This window comes from Mustela nivalis, assembly GCF_964662115.1.
Source record: "Mustela nivalis genome assembly, chromosome: 5".
NCBI classification, from domain to species: Eukaryota; Metazoa; Chordata; class Mammalia; order Carnivora; family Mustelidae; genus Mustela; species Mustela nivalis.
This window is the reverse complement of record NC_139024.1, coordinates 84,758,417-84,778,602: the sequence shown is the minus strand read 5'-3', so window position 1 is coordinate 84,778,602 and position 20,186 is coordinate 84,758,417. Positions and strand designations below refer to the sequence as shown.

Sequence of the window (20,186 nt, the reverse complement as noted above, 5' to 3'; positions counted from 1 at the left end):
CTCCTGGGAACACCTGGGCCTGACCAGCATCACTCTCCCTTACTCTTGTAATCAGTAAAATCAAGTTGGGCTTTTTATTTCAGATAATTGGCTGTCTTATCATCCTTTGATGCTCTAATCACAAGTGGATTAACATCTCAGGAAACCTCAAATTGTTTCATTCCTATCTCATATATACAATTCCTTCCTCACAGTAACCTGAAAAAGAGTTTCACCTGTCACTTCATTGTTTGACTGCCAGTTAAGGAATTGCATTGTACTCAGTATATTAAGCCACCCTGATATAATATTATATGCAAAGAATATATAATAATATATATGACACACATTGTATATATACACATATATAACATATATATGAACAATATTAGTGGTCCAGAAATATTTGATATTTATAAAATTGTACCAAGGTAGCTTCATAACTGTTTTCTAAATAAAGCAACATTTCACGTGAAAATACAGATATTATATATAATATTTTTAAAATACCTGTATGCATTTCAAGGGCTCCCACAAAAATAACAGGCTTCAACTCATCAATCTCCTGTTCAAAAGTAGCAAAGTGTAGAATCTCTGATCTGATTTCAGTCAGAGAGGGGTTGTTAGCCAAAAACTCCTGTAGTAAGGAAACAGTGTTTTCTTTAGCTTTTTGATAGTATAAATCTCACATTGCATTTTTTTGTTTTATTTTGTTTGCTTATATATTTTTCCACTCGTATGTGAGCCTAGTAGCTCAGTAAAGAGAGGGATGAGCCAGTAATATCAGAAGATGAGGTTATGTGAGGGAATGCCATAGTCTACCATGAATAACAATAACAATAATAATAATAATAATAAGTTATTCATGTGTCCTTGGGTCTCTAACCAAAAAGACACTGTATCTGTGTAAGTGTGACAAAGACACTGTATCTATGTAAGTGTGACATGCTCTCAAATACCCAGCCTCTGAATGTGTCTGGAACGTAATCGGTACTCAACTGTTTATGCAAATTAAACAAAATCTGCCTGAGCTTCATTCCTTTCAGTTGCCTCCGAGTGTCATTGGGAGAACTGCAGAAAATCAAGTATGTTAGGAGCTGGGCATTTACAGGTTCCTGACCTCTGCTCAGGAGTTCCTGTCATAGTCACTGACACTTTCCTGGTCCTCTGCCACCGGTTAGATATAAACAACCCAAACCCAGAATGTATCACAAGTAGCAGAAACAGACCTTCACTTTCACATCTCGATCCTCAGTCCAAAGCGTCTTATACTTTTGAAAGTCCTGCAAAGCTTCATGAGCCACCTTTCGCAGAGAATTTACAGAGGAAGAGAGGAGGAGAACCAACTTGGAAATATCCTTGTGCTCTGCTACCCCCGGATAAAAATTCTTCAGCTTCCTTGCAGGAATAATTTCTTCAAAAGATCCTGAAAACAGATGTCAGATGTTTTTCTATGTAGATAACTTCTATATTCAACTTTAAATATTATCAATGTTAGTATTTATAAACTTTTTTCAAGCTGTCATTTTTGAAAGACCCTCCAAGTAATTAGAACTATTCTCTTATGCCTTCATTTACTCTTATTAAACCACTGTGTCACATTCTGAGGCCTAGATTTCTTTAATGTGGGGAAACTCTTTTCAGAGAAGAGAAAGACACTGATGAACCCACCCCCCCGCCCCCGCCAAATAAGTCCTCCAAGGAAAGATCAAAAGCGCTGGCATTGCTGCCCCACAGAAAAGCATGGTGGTTTAAATAGAGGCACCGTATTTATTATCTAAATAACTTTAGGCCAGTTTTTTAATCTTCATGAAAATACTTGTGAGGATTAAATGAGACAACATATGTTCATCTTAGCTCAACATCTGGTATATCTAGATCATGCTATCACTATTAACCACGACTTTAAACATCTCTTGGCAAAATCTGATCATGTCACCGCTTTGCTCAAAATTCTCAAGTATTCCCCATCCAACAGACTATACAGATATGTTTGGACCAAATAATACCTTGCTTTTTCAAAACAGTTGTGAACAATTAAAAAGCATGATCTTCCATGCAAAATGCCAGATCCTAACTTCTCTTTTAAAAAGGTTTAATCTGGGGTGCCTGGGTGGCTCAGTCAGTTAAATATCTGCCTTTGGCTCAGGCCATCGTCCAGGGTCCTGGGATTGAGCCCCACATCTGGCTTCCTGCTCAGTGTGGAGCCTGCTACTCCCTCTGCTTATTATTGTGCTTATTATTGTGCTTTCTCTCTCTCCAGTTAATAAGTAAAAACTTAAAAAAAATTTTTTTTAATAAAAACATTTTATCTAGGGCATCTTGTTGGCTCAATTTGTTATGTGATTTCAGTACAATGCTAAGTCAGAGAAATAAGCCAGTCAGAGAAAGACAAATACCATATAATTTCACTCATGTGTGGAATTTAAGAAACAAAACAAATGAACAAAGGAAAAAAAAGACAAACCAAAAAGCAGATTCTTAACTATAGAGAGCAGATCATGACCAGAGGGGAGGTGAGGGTGGGGGGGTCTGGGGGCAACAGGTGAAAGGGATTAAGTGTCTACTTATCGTGATGAGCGCTGAGTGATCTATGGAAGCGCTGAATCACTATCTTATACACCTGAAGCTAATATAGCACCATATGTTAGTTACACTGGAATTAAAATTTTAAAAATCTACATGCTGTCATACCCAGAAGAGTCCTAAAGACCATTGACTAGTTCTTACAACTCTCAGATTCTATTCATCTGAGATTTGTCTTAATGTTCTTACTCTCTTCCTTCTTCGCCAGTTTCACTGCGTTTACAGGGGTCACATCAGGCGCAGTACGGCTGGGACTGGTGATGCCAGGCTTGATGTAACGGGTCTGCTGTTGCCCCCAGTGAGCCACTCCTCTGCTGACCTCCAAGGTGAGCTGGATCATCCGATTGATGGCTTGTTGAATGTCATCCAAACTAGGAATCATTACCTGTGGAGAGAAGAATTGGGCTCCTGGTACTGGCGCCAAGTACCACCAATCTCTCTGTTTCTCACCAGATCACTCCCCACTGGGTAGGAAAACCCCAGCTGGCCCAGTGGAAGGCTGCTCTGAGGAGAGGACTGTTAGAGGAGAATAGGCTGTGGATTTTCTCTATCCTGAGGTTTGCCCATTCTGTCATTTCCTGCAGGCTAAACAGGTCAAGAACAGTCCTTGTCATCCTTTCCCTGTGAGGGAAATTTCTGGTTGCAGCCAGAAATTGTGGACTCTGTGTGGAGCTCAGGAAGCAAAGTGACTGAAGAAGCTATACCACCAAGGTTTTGACCTTGGTTCTTTGAAATGTGCCAAATAAGCCCAGAAGCTCTCCTCCGGGAGCCCAAACCATGTTGGTGTCAAAGGTGGGAGATGAGTCACGGATTGTTCCTGCCTTTCCTTATCCCATGGCACATCACAAAATGGACCCCAGTCAGCCTGTGTGACCCGGAGGTCCAAATGCCAAGGGGCAGCTGGGATGGTGGTAGAAACACATGCCAGGAGAAGGCATAAGTGTCCCTGTGCTCGAGTCATAGGCCCTTTCTTTCTTTCTCTTCTGCCATTCTTGGTTACCTCACAGTTATGTGTTGGGGAGTTAGGGATCTGGACTTCTGAGGTGGACTGTTCAGATCATTTAATGCTTGAAGAAAGAAAAAGCAAGAAAATTTTTAGAGTACTTGCTGACTGATGGCTGACTAGATGCTTAACTCCTCTTTTATGCCAACCGTCAATACAGCAAGAACTATGCAGAGTAATTGTTTATAATAGATTAAAATAATGTTCTGCTTTTCATGAAATACTGGTGGAGCTAAAAAGACATAGAGCCAAGCAGTTATTCTAAATGTAAGCTCAGCTGTAGTGCTGTACTTCTTTAAAAACTATCAAAATATCATTGTATTAATGTGAATATTAAATTATACTTACCACATTCGGAATAGCTAGATGTACTTCAGTTTTTATAAAGGAAATAATATCTTCTGATCGCCTCCGTCCGTGGTGGCTGGAAGAAGATGGACATTTAACTTATAAAACTTAACCTGAAATTTCATAAAAGCTTGTTTCTGCTACCATTTCCGATCCTAAAAATAAAGACCTTTTCAAAATACCAAATTACATGGGGAATATTACTTACAATGAAACCATACATTTCAGAGAACTAAGAAAACATAATGTTTTAATATTATTAGAAGTGAAATATTAGTCTCCCATACATTTTCTAGCATTTTAATGTTGCTCTCTCTCAGTAATAACCATTTAATATTGTTTATTAAAAGCACATCCCAGGGCCACCTGGGTGACTCAGTCAGTTAAACATCTGACTTTGGCTGTGATTATGATCCCAGGGTCCTGAAATTAAACCCCACATCAGGCTCCCCGTTCAGCCTGGAATCTCCTTGCCCCTCTCCACCTTCTCCCTGCCACTGCTCCCCCCACCCACCCTGCTTGTGGGCTCTCTCTCTCTTGCTCTCTCTCTCAAATAAATAAATAAAATCTTTTTAAAAATTAATAAAAGCACATCCTGTTCTTGCCCTGTAACAGATGCCAGACAAGATCACCACCACCAACAAAAAAAACCCTTCATATATTTTGTATTTTTATATATACTCTTTTGCAAGATTACATAGGAGAATTCTGGTCAAAGCCCTCCAAAACTGTTTTGTTTTGTTTTGTTTTTATTTTGTTTGTTTTTGTTTTTCTTTTAGAGAGAGAAGTGCAGGGAAGAGGCAGAAGAAGAGACTATCTTAAGCTGGGCACGGGGCCTGACATGGGAATCGATCTCACCACCCTGAGATCATAACCTGAGCCAAAATCAAAAGTCCAACACTTACCTGACCAAGCCACCCAGGCACCCCTATAATTGTTTTTTTAAACGACATGTTCATGCTCAGACAGAAGTACATGAAGACACACAAGTACAAATAACGAAGAACAAACATCAGAGCTGCAAACTAGTTTGGTTATCTCCGTCTGCCTTGACCTCTGTCCCCATCCCAGACAAAATTATTAGCCATGTTTTACTGCTCTCCATAGCAAGAAATGCTGTCCGCTTGATTCACAATTTCTTTCTCTCACACTCTACAAATACCATTTTGTTGGCTCCTTTGTTTCTACTTTCAAAGGAGGGTTCTGCCCTTAATCTAGTTTTCTAAGTAACACCCTGTTGTTTGGATGCTTAGAGGGCTTTCCCTTTGATTCTAGAAATCCACAAATTTTATGACCAGGAGTAGGTGATTTTTCCCTTGAATCCTCCCAGGTACACAGAGAATCTTACCAAGATGATAAAATAGGTCTCTTCTTAAGAGCAATGTGTAGGTTTCACGTGCTGGGCAATTACTGAAAAACTACACCTGTATTTATATGCAAGCAGATGGGGGTGGGGGTGTCATAAGAAACACAAAGCCTCCAACGTGAAGACTCACTTTAGGATGCAGGACCATTTGTTCCCAGAAAAACTTATTATAGCAAGGAAGTCTTTGAACCAAAGGCAAGCAAATAAAGGGGGAAAACCTCTAATTCATAGTCTCATTGTGAAATTCAAGATGCAGAAATAAGACAAGTGTAAACTGTATTTAAAAGGGCAGAATCCCAGAGCAAGAAAGAGTTTTATAAAGTATAAACATGTGAAGCAACAGAGGCCATGAACAGCACACTAGATCATTCAGTAACTTACAAAGAGATAGATACTATTTAAAGATAAGGTAATGGTTTTCCATCTTTTTGTGTTTTTCTCAATTTATTTCATGTATATACACTTATGTATATAGACATAAAGTATAGATCCTTTATGTCTTTATTGAGGTTTATTCCTAGGTATCTTATGGTTTTTGTTGCTATTGTGGATGGAACTGATTCCTTAATTTCTTTTTCTACAATTACATTGTTAGATTTCTGTACATTCCTATATAGAAAAGCAACGATTTCTATGCATTGGTTTTGTATCCTGCCATATTGCTGAATTGCTGTATGAGTTCTAGTAATTTGGGGGTGGAGTCTTTTGGATTTGCCACATAAAGTATCATGTCATCTGCAAAGAGAAAGAGTTTGATTTCTTCTTTGCCAATTTGCCTTTCATTTCTTTCTGTTGTCTGATTGCTGAAGCTAGGACTTCTAGTACTATGTTGAATAATGGTGGTGAGAGTGGGCATCCCTGTCGTGTTCCTGATCCATTGATAATGATATTCACTCCGGGCTTTTCATAGATGGTTTTTATGATTTTTTTTTTTAAACAATATATCTTTTTTTTTTTTTTAAGATTTTATTTATTTATTTGACAGAGAGAAATCACAAGTAGATGGAGAGGCAGGCAGAGAGAGAGAGGGAAGCAGGCTCCCTGCTGAGCAGAGAGCCCGATGCGGGACTCGATCCCAGGACCCTGAGATCATGACCTGAGCCGAAGGCAGCGGCTTAACCCACTGAGCCACCCAGGCGCCCGGTTTTTATGATATTGAGGAATATTCCTTCTATCCCTATATTCTGGAGAGTTTTAATCAGGAGTGGAACTTGTATTTTGTCAAATGCTTTTTCTGCATCAATTGAGAGGATCATATGGTTCTTATCTTTTCTTTTATTGATGTGGATTGGAAGAATAAACACTGTTAAAATGTCTATCTTCCCCAGAGATATTTACACTTTCAAAGCCATCCTTATTAAAATACCGTTGGGGGGGGGGGGAACATTAGCATTTTTCAAAGAGCTGGAACAAAAAAATCCTAAAATTTGTATGGAACCAGAAAAGATCCCTAATGACCAAGGGAAGGATAAAAGAGAAAAACAAAGCTAGGGGCATCATGTTGTCTGACTTCAAGCTACATTACAATGCTGCGATCACCAAGACAGCATGGTACTGGCACAAAAACAGATATATAGACCAGTAGAACAGAACAGAGACTCCAGAAATGGACCCTCAACTCTATGGTCAACCAATCTTTGACAAATCGGGAAAAAAATATCCAATGGAAAAAAGACAGTCTCTTCAGTAAGTGGTGCTGGGAAAATTGGACAGCTACATATAGAAGAATGAACCTGGACCATTCCCTTACACCATACACAAAGATAAACTCAAAACAGATGAGAGATCTCAATGTGAGACAGGAATCCATCAAAATCCTAGAGGAGAACATAGGCAGTAACCTCTTCAACATCAGTCACAGTAATTTCTTTCAAGACATGTCTCCAAAGACAGGTGAAACAACAGCAAAAATGAATTTTGGGGACTTCATCAAGTTAAAAAGCTTCTGCACAGTAAAGGAAACAGTTAGCAAAACAAAGAGGGAACCCACAGAATGGGAGAAGATATTTGCAAATGACATTACAGATAAAGGGGTGATATCCAAGATCTATAAAGAACTTACTTCTCAAATTCAACATTGAAAAAACTAATAACCCAAGCAAAAACTGGGCAGAAGGCCAGACATACAAATGGCTAACAGACACATGAAAAAATGCTCAACATCACTAGCCATCAGGGATATATAAATCAAAACCACAATGAGATACCACCTTACACCAGTTAGAATGGCCAAAATTATTAGGACAGGAAACACAAATGTTGGCAAGGACGTGGAGAAAGGGGAACCTTCTTACACTATTGGTAGGAATGCAAGTTGATGCAGCTAGTCTGGAAAACAGTATGGAGGTTCCTCAAGATGTTAAGAATAGAGCTACCCTATGACCCAACAATTGAACTACTGGGTATTTACCACCAAAATAGAAACATAGTGGAAATAAGGGGCATGTGCACCCCAATGTTCATAGCAGCAATGTCCACGATAGCCAAACTGTGGAAGGAACCGATACGCTCTTCAACAGATGAATGGATAAAGAAGATGTGGTCCATATAAAAAATGGAATATTATTCAGCCATCAGAAATGATGAATACCCACCATTTCCCTTGACACGGATGGAACTGGAGGAGATTATGTTAAGTGAAGTAAGTCAAACAAAGAAAGACAATTATCATATGGTTTCATTCATATGTGGAACATAAGCAATAGCACAGAGACCATAAGGGAAGGGAAGGAAATCCAAAGGGGGAGAAATCAGAGAGGGAGATGAACCGTGAGACTATGGACACTGAAAAACAATCTGGAGGTTTCAGTGGGGAGTTGGGGAAGAGAGAAACAGGGTCAAGGGTATTGAGGAGGGCACATGCTACGATGAGCAATGAGTGTGACATTTAACTAATGAATCGTTGACCCTGCTTCAGTGACTAATTATGTACTATAATGGCTAACTGAACACAACAAAAAATAAAAACATAAAAAAATAAAGACGAAATAAGAAAAAAGACAAATTTCTTTGTCTTTGTAATGTTCTTTGTAATGTTTATTGAATGCTTAATGTATGCCAGGCACTTTTCCAAACATTTTCCACGAATTAACACATTCCACGCTCACATTAACTATGTAAGGCAGATCCTGTGATTATTTTTTGCATTTTGCAAATGAACAAGTACTAATTGAGATATTTAAGATGCAATTGATGAGATCATCTTTAAACTAGAAAGAGAAATACTTGCTCATAATGTAGCCCAGAAAGGCAAAAAGCCAAAACATATAACAGAGGAGTTAGGAGACAGGGAGGACAGACCAAAAGCCCCAAGATTTGAGATGACTGCATGTCCAGTGTGCCCAGGACAGTTCCAGATTAAATCTGTCCTAACATTTCATCTGGATAGTGTCCCCTCGCTCAAAAGAGTGTCCTGGTTGGAACAATTAATCATGTAGCTAATCTATTCAACATTCAGCTGCTAGGAGTTCTATCAGAAGAGAATGAAAGGAATGTCCCAGAAGAAATATCTGAAGAGGAAATTGCTGAGGATTTTCCAGGATGAGGAATGCTATACACCCTTGAATAGAAAGTGCACACTGAGAACAAAGCAGGACTAAGTAAAAACAAATCCACACAGGGAAAGAAAACTACAGAACATCAAGGATAAAAAATAATCTTCACTTGAACTTACTGTGAACTTCATATCAGCAACAACATAAGTAAGAAAAAAAAATGAAATACTTTCAAAATGCCAAGAGACAAACAAGAATTTTTTTATCCAGCCTGTCATGAGAGTATAAGAGCAAAAAATAAAATAAAATAAAATAAAGAAATTTTCAGACTTAAAATGAAGAATAAGAGAGTTTACCCCTCATATACCCCGACTAAGGAACTAGTGGGATACAAGAAATACAGAAGAATCTGGAGATTGTAATAAAATATGCCAGTATTCTTGTTTAAAAAAAGGTAAAATGAAACCATCAAGCAGCAATAACAAGGTAGATACAGTTCAGTGAGTAAAGCATGCCAACGCCTTTGTAGTTAGAAATAAGACCAGAAAACTGAAAAACCATAGATTGTATTTTTTTTAAAAAAACTGGAGCAAGACATACGTATTCTCAATTTAAGGGTAACTACTTTAAAAACTGAAATATGGGAAGGAAAATATTATCCATCCCAAAGATAACAGAGGTAATGAAATGAACCAAAGAAAACAGATGCTAAAAGAAGACACAAACTGAAATGTCAAAAATTAAGTACAGCTACATGAAAAAAATCACAAAAAATGTAAACAAGTCACACTCCATTTAAAAGTAGAGATAATCAGGGGCACCTAGGTGGCTCAGTGGGTTAAGCTGCTGCCTTTGGCTCAGGTCATGATCCCAGGGTGCTGGGATCGAGCCCCGCATCGGGCTCTCTGCTCAGCAGGGAGCCTGCTTCCTCCTCTCTCTCTCTGCCTGCCTCTCTGCCTATTTGTGATCTCTCTCTGTCAAATAAATAAATAAAATCTTAAAAAAAAAAAAAGTAGAGATAATCAGATTGAATAAAAATAATCAAGAATGGGTACCTGGGTGACTCAGTTGGTTAAGTGAATGCCTTTGGCTCAGGTCATAATCCTGGAGTCCCAGGATTAAGTCCCGGATCAGGGTCCCTGTTCCACAGGGAGTCTGCTTCTCCCACTAACCTCTCTCCTCTCATGCTCTCTCTCTCTCATTCATTCTCTCTCTCTCAAATAAATAAATAAAATCTTTAAAAAATAATCTTTTAAGAAATACAACAAAAACTGTACAGTTAGATTTAAACAAAGTCTTAAAAAGCAATATACAAAAAAAAAAAAAGCTGTTAAAGGAAAATTAATAACAGACTAAAAAGAATTTGAGGGGTGCCTGGTGGCTCAGTGGGTTAAAGCCTCTGCCTTCGGGTCAGGTAATGATCCCAGGGTCCTGGGATCAAGCCCCGCATCAGGCTCTCTGATTGGCAGGGAGCCTGCTTCCCTTCCTCTCTCTGCCTGCCTCTCTGCCTACATGTGATCTCTGTCAAATAAATAAATAAAATCTAAAAAAAAAAAAAAAAAAAAAGAATTTGAGGAGTTAGGATTAACAAACATAAAGGAATAAAATAAAAATTAAAAATACAGTGTTCTAAACAGATTTAGCTACTATGATTTTTTATACACCTTTAAGCATAGGCTTAAAGCACTTAAAACAAGAACTGATCAAAAGAGAAGGAAAATTTGTAAATTTGCCAATGTGTTCACAACACATTGGGAGATTATAACAGTGTGATTGATTTATTTAAATTAATTTAAATAAATTAAATTAAATTTATTTAAATCTTAATAATTAAATGATCAATATTAATAATAATTAATTTAAATAAATTTGGTTTATTTAATTTTAATAAATACATGAATAATCAATGAATAAATCTAAGAAAAATGTGCAAGACTTTTACACAGACAAATATAAAACATCATTGAGAAATAGCAAAGAAGACTTAAATGGAGAGGTAATCCATAATTCTGAATGGAAGACTCAATACTGTAAGGATGCTAATTCTCCCAAGTTGATCTAGAGATTCAATGTCATTTAAATAACTCTCTTGGGGCTACTGGGTGGCTCAGTCAGTTAAGCACCTGCCTTTGGCTCAGGTCGTGATCTCAGGATCCCAGGATTCGAGCCCTAAGTCAGGCTCTACCACAGCAGATAGTCTGTTTCTCTGTCTCCCTCTGTCCCTCTCCCTGCTTGTGCTCTCTCACCATCTCTCTCTCTCCTCCAAATAAATGAAGTCTTTAAATAAATAAATAAATCTCTCAAAGAGAAAAGTAATATTTTCAACAACTTTCATTTGCTCAATTAATTAACCATGTGAAAAAATATATTGATCTCCTACCTCATATTAAACACAAAAATCAATACCATGTGGATTAAATGCCTAAATATAAAGACAATAGTATAAAATTTTAGAAGACATTATGAGGTAAGGAATGATTTTTTTTAAAGACATAAAAACCACAAGAAAAGGATAAATGAATTTGAATATTTTAAAGAAAATATTGATAAACTTGAATACTCTAAACTCAGTAAAAGATACCATAAAGAGAATGAAAAGAGAGGCACAGGAGGGAGAAGATATCTGCTATATTATCATCAACAAAGCAAAATACTGAAAACATCCATGAATAAGTCCAATACAACAGAAAAATGGGCAAAAAAGAAAGAAATGAAGGAAGGAAAAAAGGGAAGAAAGAGAAGCCACTTGAGATAAGAGAAAGAAAAGAACATAAATTTCAAGGGAAAGAAGGCACAAATGGCTCATAAACATGTTCAAGCTCATTATTAACCAAGAAAATGATCATTTAAATCGCAGTGAAATACAACTTCACACCCCCTTGCTAGCAAGAATTTTTTAGTTTAACAATAACAACTGTGTGCAAGAATGAAGAACCCTGGGGACTCTCATGTTGGACATCACATGGTAAAGTGAGGTATGCACATACCTCAGGACCAACACTTCCATTTGTAGCAAGTGTAGCAGGAAGACAGGTACAAAAATATTCATAAAGGCTTTATTCAGAATAGCTTGAACTGAAAACAACCCAAATGATTATCACCAGTAGAATAAACAGGTTGTGTATAATAAAGTATATCAACATAGATGAATCTCAAAAACACAATACTGAACACAGTTCAGATACAGGAAAAACTAAATGATACATTGATTAGGGATACAAACATATGGTAAGGTGTAAGGAAAACCAAGACAATAATCAACATGAATTTGGATAGTGGTTACCTTTGGGTGAGCAGAGAAAGGACTGGTAAAGGGATTGATAATGTCCAATGTTCTTTGTCTTAGACTGGGTGCCAGAAACATGGTTGTTCATTTGATCACTGTTCTTGAAGTATCACACACATATTTTCATACAGTCTTTTCATAAATGTGATATTTTAAATTTTAATATTTTTAAAGTAATAAAAATAATAATACTATTAGTATTATGTTATGATAGTATTGCCAGACCTTAGCTTATTTTCTACTTGCCTTGAAACAAATATTCTTCTTTTCATTGTGTCCAAAGATAACCGTGTCGCTTTTTGAAGACTGTCTAGTAATTGATGAGAGAAAAAAGCATAGACCTCTTTACATTCCTGTAACAAAAAATCATATTGAGAGTTGGGTTCAAGATGGTGGCATAGCAAACTTCCCCACCCACCAACGTATCAGAGCAGTAACAGACGTGTTCTACAGTCAGACTGAGTGCCAGGCCTACCCACCACTGAGAGAAGGATGAACACAGTAAGGAGAACCTCAATAAAGAGAGAAAATACAAGAAAGTACTGAAGAGGGACACTTGGGTGACTCAGTCAGTTAACCATCTGCCTTTGGCTCAGGTCATGATGCCAGGGTCCAGGGATTGAGCCTCACATCAGTCTCCTTGCTCAGTGGAGAGCCTGCTTCCCCCTCTCCCTCTGCCTCCTTCTCCCTCTGCCTTCTTCTCCCCCTGCTCATGCTCTCTCTCTCTCTCAAATAAATAAATACAATCTTAAAAAAGAAAGAAAGAAAGAAAGAACCAAAGATAAGTTATAACTGAACTGAAAAATACACTAGAGAGGTTCAACAGCAGGCTGAGTGAAGTAAAAGGACAAAAATCAGTGAGCTGGAAGACAAAGTAATGGAACTCACCCAGACAAAGCAGCAAAATGAAAACAGAATTAAGAAAGTGAAAATATCTTAAGGTACCTTTAACATGAAGTAGTAAAAGTGCTTATAGGGAACCAAGAAGGAGAAAAGAGAGAGAAAAAGAGCCAGAAAAATGACTTAAAGAAATAAAGGCTAAAAACTTGCCTAGTCTGAAGAAGGAATCAGGCATCCACATGCACAAAACCCAGAGTTCCAACTAAGATGAATCCAAAGAGATCCACACCCAGACACATTGTAATTAAAATGATAAAATTTAAGGATAATTTAAGAGATAATCCTACAAGCGAGAAGAGAAAAACAATGTTTCACATACAAGGGGAAACCCCATAAGGCAATCAACAAATTTTTCAGCAGAAACTTTATAGGCCAGAAAGAAGTAGTATGGCACATTCAAAGTGCTGAAAGAGAAAAAAACAAAGCAAAACAAAAAAAAAAACCCTTCCAAACAAGAATTCTCTATGTGACAAGTGGCAAGATTATCATTTAAAATTTAAGGAGAGATTCATAGCTTTCCAGATAAGCAAAAGCTAAAGAAGTCCATCACCTACACTGGCCCTAAAGAATTGTTAAAGGGATTTCTTTATGATAAAAAAATTACTGGCACTAATTAATAATAACAAAACATATGAAAGTAAAGCCTCACTGGAAAAAGTAAATATATGACAAAGGTAGTGAATCAATGACTTATAAAGCAAGCATGAAAGTTAAAAGATAAAAGTAGTAAAATTAGCTAAAATTTTAATAGTTAAAGGAACTATAAAATAAAAAGATATAAAGTGTATCACCCAAATTATAAAAACTAGAGGTGGGGAAGAAAAAATAAAGTTTTAAAATATGTTTAAATTTAGTTGCTATCAATTTTAAAAAGACTGCTATTTAAATGGGGTATTTTATGTGACCCTCAGAGTAACCACAAAGTAAAAACTTTTACTTAATACACAGAAGAAAACAAGAAAGGAATCTAAACATAACAGTAAACAAAGTCATCAGATTACAAGAGAAGAAAGGAACAAATAGAAAACAAAAATAGCCAGAAAGCAATGAACAAAATGGCAATAATTATATACTTATCAACACTTACTTGAAATGAAAAGGACTAAATTCTCCAAACAAAAGACACAAAGTAGCTGAATGGATAAAGAAATTAAGACCAATCTATATGCTGCCTATAGGAGACTCATTTCAGAAGTAATTCACACACAGAATGGAAGTTAAAGGACGGAAAAAGATCTTTCATGCAGTGGAAATGAAAATAAAGCTGAAGTACCTACTCAGATCAGACAAAACATACTTGAAAACAAAGACTGTATAAAAAGACAAAGAATGGCATTACTTAATGATAAAAGGAGTCAACCCAGCAAGAAGATAGGACATTTATGAATGTAGATGCACCCAACAGGAGCATCAAAATATATAAAGCAAATATTAACAGATCTAAAGGAAAAAACTGAAAGCTTCTGTAAATGATACACTAGCAGCCACATGCCCCAATGTTAGGGACCATTCAAGACCTCTCCTCACAAAACTTCAGATCCAGGGAACTTAGTGCAAGTGGCAGGGTGAGAACCTGCCTCTCTAAAGGTGGCAACAAAGGCACCCAGTTGGCTCAGTTGGTCAAGCACCTGCCTTCAGCTCAGGTCATGATCCTGGAGTCCCAGGATCGAGCCCCACCTCAGGCTCCCTGCTCAGTGGGGAATCTGCTTGTGCTCACTCTCTCTCATTCTCTCTCTCAAATAAATAAATAAAATCTTTAAAAAAATTAAAATGTACAACACCAAAATATATGGAATGAAATTTCCACCACCCTGGGGCCATGGTTTGCCCCCTTTCTAAGCCCTTCTTTCCCCCCTCCAAAGGTGTTGCCAAGTTTATTGGTTAGAGCACAGAACAAATACTGAGCCTGGGCAGGGATCTGGGCACCATGTCTTGCTAGCACAGTGAGTCACAGCTCCAGGCCCAGGCTCTGTTCCTCTCAGCTTCTGTGTTCCTCTCTGCTTCTACACCCTTCTACGTCCTCTGGGATAGGGTGGACCAGCCAGTTTGAGTTGGGTCAGAAGGCAGAGTTATCAGGCCTGAGCAAAGAGGAATAAGATCAGTGCTGGTGAATTACCAGGCTAAAACACAGGCATGACATAGTCCAATTTTTACGTTAGAGAGACCATTCTGGCAGCAATGTGGAGGATGATGGATTTGAGGGGTGATGGCACTCATGCAGCTCCAAGTGATCCCCCAATTCAAGAGACTCTGATGATCATCAGCCTTGGTCTAAGGACCCCAGCCAGTGTCAATGGGAATGCAAGTGGAAGAGGAGAACCGCTAGCAGGGGCGTACACTTCCTCTCTCCTGCTGCCTCCTGCCACTTGATGACGGCCACCTGAAGCACGGTGCTGAGAAGGAATCTACAGCTAAAATCTAGTCTCAGTGGTGGAGAAGGGCTTTTCTATCCACTGGTGATAACCTCCTTGAGCAAGAAGGTGAAAGTGGATCAGATGTGTGCTGATTATTTCCAAAACTGTAGTACAATGTTCGTTAGAGGTGTAGAAGTGTGTAAAATAGAAGAAGAAGTAAAAGAAGATGAGGGATTAAAAGAAAACTGGCAGGAGGAGGAGAAAGTAGGAATTAGCACAAATGTGGGAGTGGCATTCAGAATTGTGCATGATCACAAGGGTGAGGCCTAAAAAGGAACAAGAAACCCCATATGTCCTTGTCAACCTTCATTCTCAACACATCTCAACACAACATGAAAATCTGCCCACACTGGATTTCTCCTGGAGGGGAGTCCACAGGTTATCCCAGGGATGCTAGTAAAAAATGCAGATCCTCGGGCCCAAGTGAATCAAAATTTGGCCTTGCAAGATAGGTAACTCAATAAAACACAGTAACTAAAAACAGAGTTCTCCACTCTTGGGTTGGATGGACTAGCACTACAGCTCCAGGAGTATGACATTTACTGTATAAGAAACACAGCCAATCACAATACAGGGAGATGAGTTTATAAATTGTACTGATGAATCACTTTAAAAGTTGATGGTGTTGGGGAAAACTAGAAGGATGGCTAGATCTTGCAAGATCCTACAGTGTAGAATCAAAAATTACATTTTCTAGATTTCGTTATAAATCCAGGTTGGTTATAAGTCCATACAGGTTGGGTGCAGAACTGCCTAGAGGAAGCATCATTTGGGGTCATCTATGGCCCAAGGAGTCATAATTCAGCTAAACTGCATGAAGTCATGTCATAATAAATACCTTCTTAAATTCATCTTCTTTATCATTAACATCAACCTCAGGAATGATATTAGCTTCATAATCAGTGCTTTCACCCTCTTCTGTTTCACTTCCAAAAACAACATGTTTCCTCTGTTCTACAGATAAAAAACAAAAATGTATATATGTATAACATTTAATGTTGAACATTTAGTTTATTCCACATACCCAAATCTTCTTAGGAAACCTCGTCTTTGAAATTTTTTAATCTAAAAACTTAAGACTTGTTTCAGTAGGAATCATCTTTGAATTCAACTTAAATCACCCATCTCAACAGAATCGTAATTCTACTAAGAAATACTCTTTAAATATACTCCTTCTTAGTATACAGAATTAAGAAAGATTTTAAGTGGGCTTTATATATTATCTTTCCAAAATATGTGTTGGGGCGCCTAGGTAGCTCAAAGTGTTAAGCGTCTGCCTTCAGATCAAGTCATCTCGGGGTCCTGGGATCAAGCCCACATAGGGCTCCCTGCTCAGTGGGGAGTCTTTTCTTCCTTCTCCCTCTGCTGCTCCCCCTGCTTGTGCTCTCTCTCTCTGTCAAATAAATAAAAATTAAAAATAAAATAAATAAAATATGTGTTTACCTTTTGAGCATTTTAACTTAATGAGCTAATTGGAGTTTTTCACACTTCTGAAGAAAGCTAATTAAACTAAGTAGGAAAAACTCTAAGAGAAATAAGACAGGCCATGGATACTTACTTTTTAAATTTAAATTTAATTAATTAACATATAGTTATTATTAGTTTCAGAGGCAGAGCTCAGTGATCACATGCCCTCCTTAATGTCCATCACCCAGTTACCCCATTCCCCATCCTTCTCCCCTCCAGCAACCCTCAATTAGTTTCCTATGATTAAGAGTCTCTAGTAGTTTTTCTCCCTCTCTGATTTTGTCTTATTTTATTTTTCCCCTCCCCTCCCCTATGATCCTCTGCTTTCTTTCTTAAATTCCACATATCAGTGAGATCATATGACAATTGTCTTTCTCTGATTGACTTATTTCACTTAGCATAATACCCTCTAGTTCCAAGGTTGTGGATAGTTATTTAAGCTCTTAGTCTTAGCCCTACTGACATTCTTGGTTATTAAAGGCTGTTCTGTGCACTAAAGAATGTTGAGTAGCATCCCTGAGCTTTACCCACTAGATGCCAGTAGCAGCCCCTCTGCTATATGACAACCAAAAATGTCTCCAGACATTTTAGCATGGTGTGCTAAAAGAAAAAAGAGAGAGATTAACATAGCAGGCCTAAGATTTGTTTGCAACATTGGTCCTTGGTTGGCATCTGATTCCCACCATTCTCTAGTTGATATAAGGGCTCTGTGTGCCTAAGTAGTTTGTGCAAATGGTATAGTGTATGCTGAACACGTTTTCCTTCAGGGAGTCTGGAATTTGGGTACCTGCTAAGCAGAAGGCACCTGCTTGAGAACATATCCATCACTCTTGTGATTATAATATCATAACTCAAACACTGTAACTAGGAAGCAAAATTACCTGGTAGTGGTTTTGCTGTTTTCCCACTGTACTTAACTTCATAAATATTTTCAAATATTAATATAAGTTCTTTGACAGCTTCTTCCACATGCTTACTTTTGTGGTTTAGAACATCAGCCCATTCTTTTGTGTATGTCTATTAAATAAGGCAATAACTATTAATTTACAGATGCTTAAAAATACTGTAAAATCTATTAATATAACTTTAATCTCTAAAAGTATAATTAACATCACTTGAAAATGACTAGAGAGGGGTGCCTGGGTGGCTCAGTTGGTTAAGTGGTTGCCTTCAGCTCAGGTCATGATCCCAGGGTCCTGGGATTGAGCCCCGCGGCAGGCTCCTTGCTCAGTAGGGAGCCTGCTACTCCCCTGCCTGCTGTTCCCCCTGCTTGTGCTTGCTCTCTGTTACTCTTTCTTTTGCTCACTCTCTCTGTGTCAAGTAAATAAATAAAATCTTGAAGAAAAAAAAAAAAAAGAAGAAGAAGAAAAGAAAATGACTAGAGATAGTTGCCAGTAGCATAATGTTTTAGATCCAAAACTGCCAATGGCTAAAGACATAGCTGCTAAGGTCCAAGTAAAGAAAAGGAAGAGAGAAAAATAAAAACTCAAAGTCTTTGACTTTTATCTGACTCAATCACCCATAAACATCTACATTCACATTTAATGATGACTGGCACCTGGCTGGCTCAGTAGATAGAACAGACTCTTAACCTTGGGATCATGAGTTCAAGTTCCATGTTGAATATAGAGTTTACTTAAAAAACAAAACAAAGAAAGAAATAAAAACAAAAATTTTTTTAGAAAGCTGAAGAACAAGAGAGATACGGATGTCAAATATTGAAAATGAGAAGTGGTTTCAAAAAAGGACAATCCAAAGAGTTGCTTTGAGATTCAAACAAAATAAGGTTTTAAAGTGAGCATGAGGCTCATTTATGCCAGGCATCTATTTAAGAGCTTCCCATGTAATAGCCCATTTAATTAAATGACAACCACTTGGGATAGGTAATATCATTGTCCCCATTTCATAGATGAGAAAACCGAGGCTCAAAGAATCAGCAACTTGTCCAAGGTCACATAGCAACTGGACAACACAGGAGTTTGAAACCAGTGTTGCTTGATTTTAAACCCAGGACTTTGCCTTTCTGAACTTTTCTAATAGGTTTTGGGAAGAAATTAAGAACTAATTAAATTCAGAAAAGAAAACTGGCCTATGAGGTTGAACAGGTCTTTTGACATGTCTATGATGTCCATACCTTTTAGGGAAGAGGAAAATAAAAGGGAGCAGCCGACACGGGCCTTCAAACTCATTTCTGCAAGGGGATCTGAGCCTGTCTAAGCAAAAACCTCCATACAGACAAGACTCAGAAAGTCCCATATCTCTCATGCACTGCCTTTGCATGTTCCTTTTTTGACTACTGGATTGAGAGAGCTACTTTGAAGTCTCTCTCTCTCTCATTTATTCCACTTTGTGTGTATCTGAACCCACCCTCTTCTTAGTCTCAGAAGAAGTGGTGTTGTTCCTCCTCCGACCTGGAGATATTCTCCAATGCCCTCCCCACCGCGCCAGCTCTTCCCACCTGGGAAGACTTATTCATTCCAGCCCTTCTGATTAATTCAACACAGTGGTTAACACTGGAATGACAGTGGTGAGAGCCATGTTAGATGAGCAGGAAAAACAAACAACTCTGAAGAGGCAGAACCCAGATTAGTGGTCGCCCAGGGCTGGAAGGGTTGAGATGAAAGATGTTATAAATCTGTGATGATGGCTGCCCAACTCTGTAAATACACTAAAACCACTGGGCTGTATACTTTAAATGAGTATGTTGTCATGTTGTGTGAATCATGTATCTCCATAAAGGTATTAAAAATATTAATTCGTGCCAGAAATAATCTGAGCCAGAAACTGGGGAACACAAATGGAGATGGGAAGTGAAAGATGGGACAGTGAAGCAGCGCGCATGGGAAGTTGGGCTGTGAATGAGAAATGAAGGGAGGTGTGCGAAGGTTTTTGTTTGTTGACAAGGAAAAGACAAGAGAATGTATTAGACTGCTAGAAGGAGGGGTCCGGTGGAGGGGAAAAGTGAAGATAGAGAAGAGAGGGAAGAAGACTGTGGGAGGAAGGCTGCCAAGAGGGCAAGAAAGAGTGAGATCTGGGGGCGCCTGGGTGGCTCAGTGGGTTAAGCTTCTGCCTTCAGCTCAGGTCATGGTCTCAGGGTCCTGGGATCGAGCCCCACATCAGGCTCTCTGCTCAGCGGGGAGCCTGCTTCCTCCTCTCTGTCTCTGCCTGCCTCTCTGCCTACTTGTGATCTCTGTCTGTCAAATAAGTAAATAAAAAATTTAGAAAAAAACAAAGAAGAGAGTGGGATTTGGGGCCCATCCGGAGGACGGTGACTTTGAAAAGAGGTTGGAACTTCTTCCATGAGGCTTCCCAGAACTCAGTGAAGAGCAGCCTGAACTGAAGG

The 20,186-nt window shown here is 38.3% G+C and overlaps 1 protein-coding gene across 1 annotated transcript in view; it reads right to left on the bottom strand.

Moving 5' to 3' along the window:
- The window catches only part of DNAH8 (dynein axonemal heavy chain 8), a 343,899-nt gene that overhangs the window by 235,689 nt on the left and 88,024 nt on the right, over positions 1–20,186 (bottom strand). The window contains exons 22-28 of the mRNA XM_082729671.1: positions 17,725–17,860; positions 16,215–16,330; positions 12,309–12,415; positions 3,917–3,992; positions 2,755–2,950; positions 1,209–1,405; positions 490–616 (exon numbers count right to left, since the gene is read on the bottom strand). Of these exons, the coding sequence (XP_082585797.1) occupies positions 490–616; positions 1,209–1,405; positions 2,755–2,950; positions 3,917–3,992; positions 12,309–12,415; positions 16,215–16,330; positions 17,725–17,860 (955 nt within the window). The remainder of the gene's footprint in view (positions 1–489; positions 617–1,208; positions 1,406–2,754; positions 2,951–3,916; positions 3,993–12,308; positions 12,416–16,214; positions 16,331–17,724; positions 17,861–20,186) is intronic.